General features: G+C 42.0%; 1 protein-coding gene across 1 annotated transcript in view; it reads left to right on the forward strand.

Moving 5' to 3' along the window:
• Positions 1 to 3096, forward strand: part of LOC103360033 (type I inositol 3,4-bisphosphate 4-phosphatase-like) — a 71971-nt gene that overhangs the window by 33910 nt on the left and 34965 nt on the right. Inside the window, exons 8-10 of the mRNA XM_008285660.1 lie at positions 1846 to 1957; positions 2108 to 2198; positions 2920 to 3067. Coding sequence (XP_008283882.1) covers positions 1846 to 1957; positions 2108 to 2198; positions 2920 to 3067 — 351 coding nt within the window. The remainder of the gene's footprint in view (positions 1 to 1845; positions 1958 to 2107; positions 2199 to 2919; positions 3068 to 3096) is intronic.

Genomic DNA, 3096 nt, shown 5'->3' on the forward strand with positions numbered 1-3096 from the left:
TGTGAATGTGAGTGTGCTTGGTTGTCTGTCTCTAAGTGTAGCCCTGTGATAGACTGGTTACCTGTCCAGGTGAACCTGCCTTCACCCTGAATCAGCTGGGATAGACTCCAGCCCCCCATGACCCTAATGAGGATTAAGCGGTGTATAGATAATGGATGGATGGACTCTGAATGAAGTAGAATTAAACTGGATATTCACTGTTTTATTTACAGAATCTGGAAATATCTCCACCTTTGCCCCTTGTGTTTATTTACTGAACCCACACATGTTCACATACAGCTGCAGCTATTGTGTAATTATTGTGCTACTTTAAGTCATTACTCCTTGTTTATGTTATATAGTGATTTAGCTCTTAATACACCAAATACACGCTCTTTAAAAGTTTTCATAGATGCACTTTTACGTCTAATTTTTCTGTTTTCTATTTGTGCTTTTAAAGTGTCTGTTGTTTTGTTTGTTGGTACAATGACAATAAAATAATTCTATTCAATGTTAAAGTTAGTTTTCCTTAAAGTGGTCATGAAACACGAGATGTAGTACTTTACAAGATTGATATCCGCTCTACAAAGCCTCGTAAACTCGAAGTGAAACTGGATTTATTATCATTTAACGCCATCTTGTCCGAGCTGAGAACGTCTGAAAATATTTGCAGATACTCCTGTGTTTCGTTTCGTCTATTTAACTTTTATTTAATCAGGATTTTAATCTCTTTTTCAAGGGAGACCTGGAGGAAAAGGTCATTATAAAGTTATAAAAACAGCAACTTAAAACAACCATGTGACTAAAGAGGCATCAAACATTTTAGTGTTCCAGCAACGAATGTTCCTACAACATGTTGTGTTTTCAAAATCACAAAATGTTCAGCTTCTTTTTACTAATTGTTAATAATGTGAAATTATCTGCAGTCAAGTGTAGACGTTTCACAGTAATTCAGGCTCTTATTTCCCACCTAAATCCCATTTTTCCTTTTTTCTGGCTCCAGGGTTTGCGAGCTGGAGGAGCTGGGGGAGTTATCGCCCTGCTGGGAGAACCTGCGGCGACAGATCGTCTCTCAGTACCAGACCATAATACTCGCCTACCAGGAAACGCTGTCCGACCTCAACGACTACAGAGGTTAGTGTCCACACAGGGTTCCAGAACTTAAAAGTCATGTTTTATGCATAAAAATGGACAAATTTATCCCATTTATCAGAGNCAACCGTTTTCTGGTTCTAGCTTTTTAAACAACAGGTTTTACTGATTATGTGTGAGGACACAGCAAAACTGTCTGTAAATGTGTGTCTGTGTCTCAATCTGTGTGTCTGTAGTGAGATTTGTCAACGTGTACAAAGATATGAATTGATGAAAACTCTCAGTTTTTGGCCACAAGTGCTGGAAATACAGACAAATCACCAGTTTACAAGTCAAGCCTCACAACTGTCTGTTTTTATTTTTGTACACATGACTTTTGCTTCACTTCTGCTGTGAGAGATTGGTATCTGTAATGTCAGGGTTTCTTTGCCCTGAGCTCAGGCTCACAGGCTCGTTGATTCTGGCTGCGTACCACTCTGCTGCTTTGTACCTAGTTATGCCTCCTGCAAGCCATCAGGTGGCGCTATCCCAAAGAGTCTTTGAGGGACATTGTCTGATATGTGAACAAATTAAAGTCGCTGAGTAAAAACTTTCATGATGGCTTGGAGGAGCCTGTGAGCCTAAACTCAGGGCAAAGAAACCGTGAAGTTACAGATATGACTCTCTCACAGCAGAAGTGAAGCAAAAGGCATGTGTTAAATGACAGACAGTTGTGTGACTTGTAACTGGATGGGTACTTTCAGTTTTAACACAGTGATTTGTTTGGTTGCACAGATCAGCAGAGAACCAGCGGGTGGGAAACATCACCATCGCCGCCTGGCAGATGGAGGACAGAGCCGATCAGAGGATGTCGGTGGGACGACTGCCGGACAGCATCAACGGACGGGTAAGAAGACTCGCTCCGGTTCAGACTCCATTATAGAGAAACGTATGCTGCACCTTCGAGGCCACAAACTTAAAAATGTCGGCTTCAGAGGAATTATGGATCTTTATTCTAGTTGTTTATCTGACTCTCTGGATCATGTCTGTCCTGCAGACGGTGCTGCCGGTCGACGAGAGTCTGACCGAGTCGATGGGAGTCCGGATCAAGTACGCGTCGCTATGCAAAGACACGCTGCTGCGCTCAGGTGGGAAACACACCCGATTCAAACTAGTAGGAGGTGTCAAATCATCACTTTATTTGAACAAAATCTGCTGCACAATCTCAGATTTGCTGGAAATGTTTAGAGCATAAAATATGCATATTTATTAAGATATCTGTGAAATTTTGAACTTGCCAAGTCGAGCCACTTTCAGCAGGTTTTTTTTTTCACATGTTGAAATTTGAGGCTGTTTAAACGACAACATCTCAGGAACTATTAAAGATAAAATCCTGAACCTTTCACTGTTATTTCTCATCATGACATTGATTCAGAATCTGTAATATAGGACAAGTAGAGCACAGCAGCATATAAGAACTAGTTCATGTGGATGAAATGCCTTCGTGAAACCAGGTAATCAGGTCAGGATGCAGGAAACAAAAGCAAAACAGCAGCGTTTGTCATAAGAACAAATCACTTTTAGTCAAAGAAATGCACTCATACTTTGTAACTCATGGATGCAACTTTGAGTAAAACCTTCTACACTTTACCTCTTTCCATTTCTCTCGCTCACACGTTTCCACGTTTTCTAATAAAAGACGTATTGATTGTCACCGCTGAGTGGACGGTTTCTGTTTCCCTCAGAGGGGAAACTAGCGATCCAGAAATAACTGTTTGTGAAGGAACAACAATGTTTACGCCGTCAGAGGAGGACGAAAAATGATGCTAAAAACTCCGATCTGATCCGAGCTAACTGAATTTTCTCCAGTGTTCGGCGGCACCATGTCCAGGATGTACCGCTTCCCCACCACCGACGCCAACCACCTCCGGGTGCTGGAGCAGATGGCCGAGAGCGTCCTGTCGCTGAACATTCCCAGACAGTTTGTCAAACTGCTGCTGGAGGAGGACGCCGCCAGGTACAAACACAGCTCTGACATTTAGCTTA

This window comes from Stegastes partitus, unplaced genomic scaffold, assembly GCF_000690725.1.
Source record: "Stegastes partitus isolate 25-593 unplaced genomic scaffold, Stegastes_partitus-1.0.2 Scaffold412, whole genome shotgun sequence".
NCBI lineage: Eukaryota > Metazoa > Chordata > Actinopteri > Pomacentridae > Stegastes > Stegastes partitus.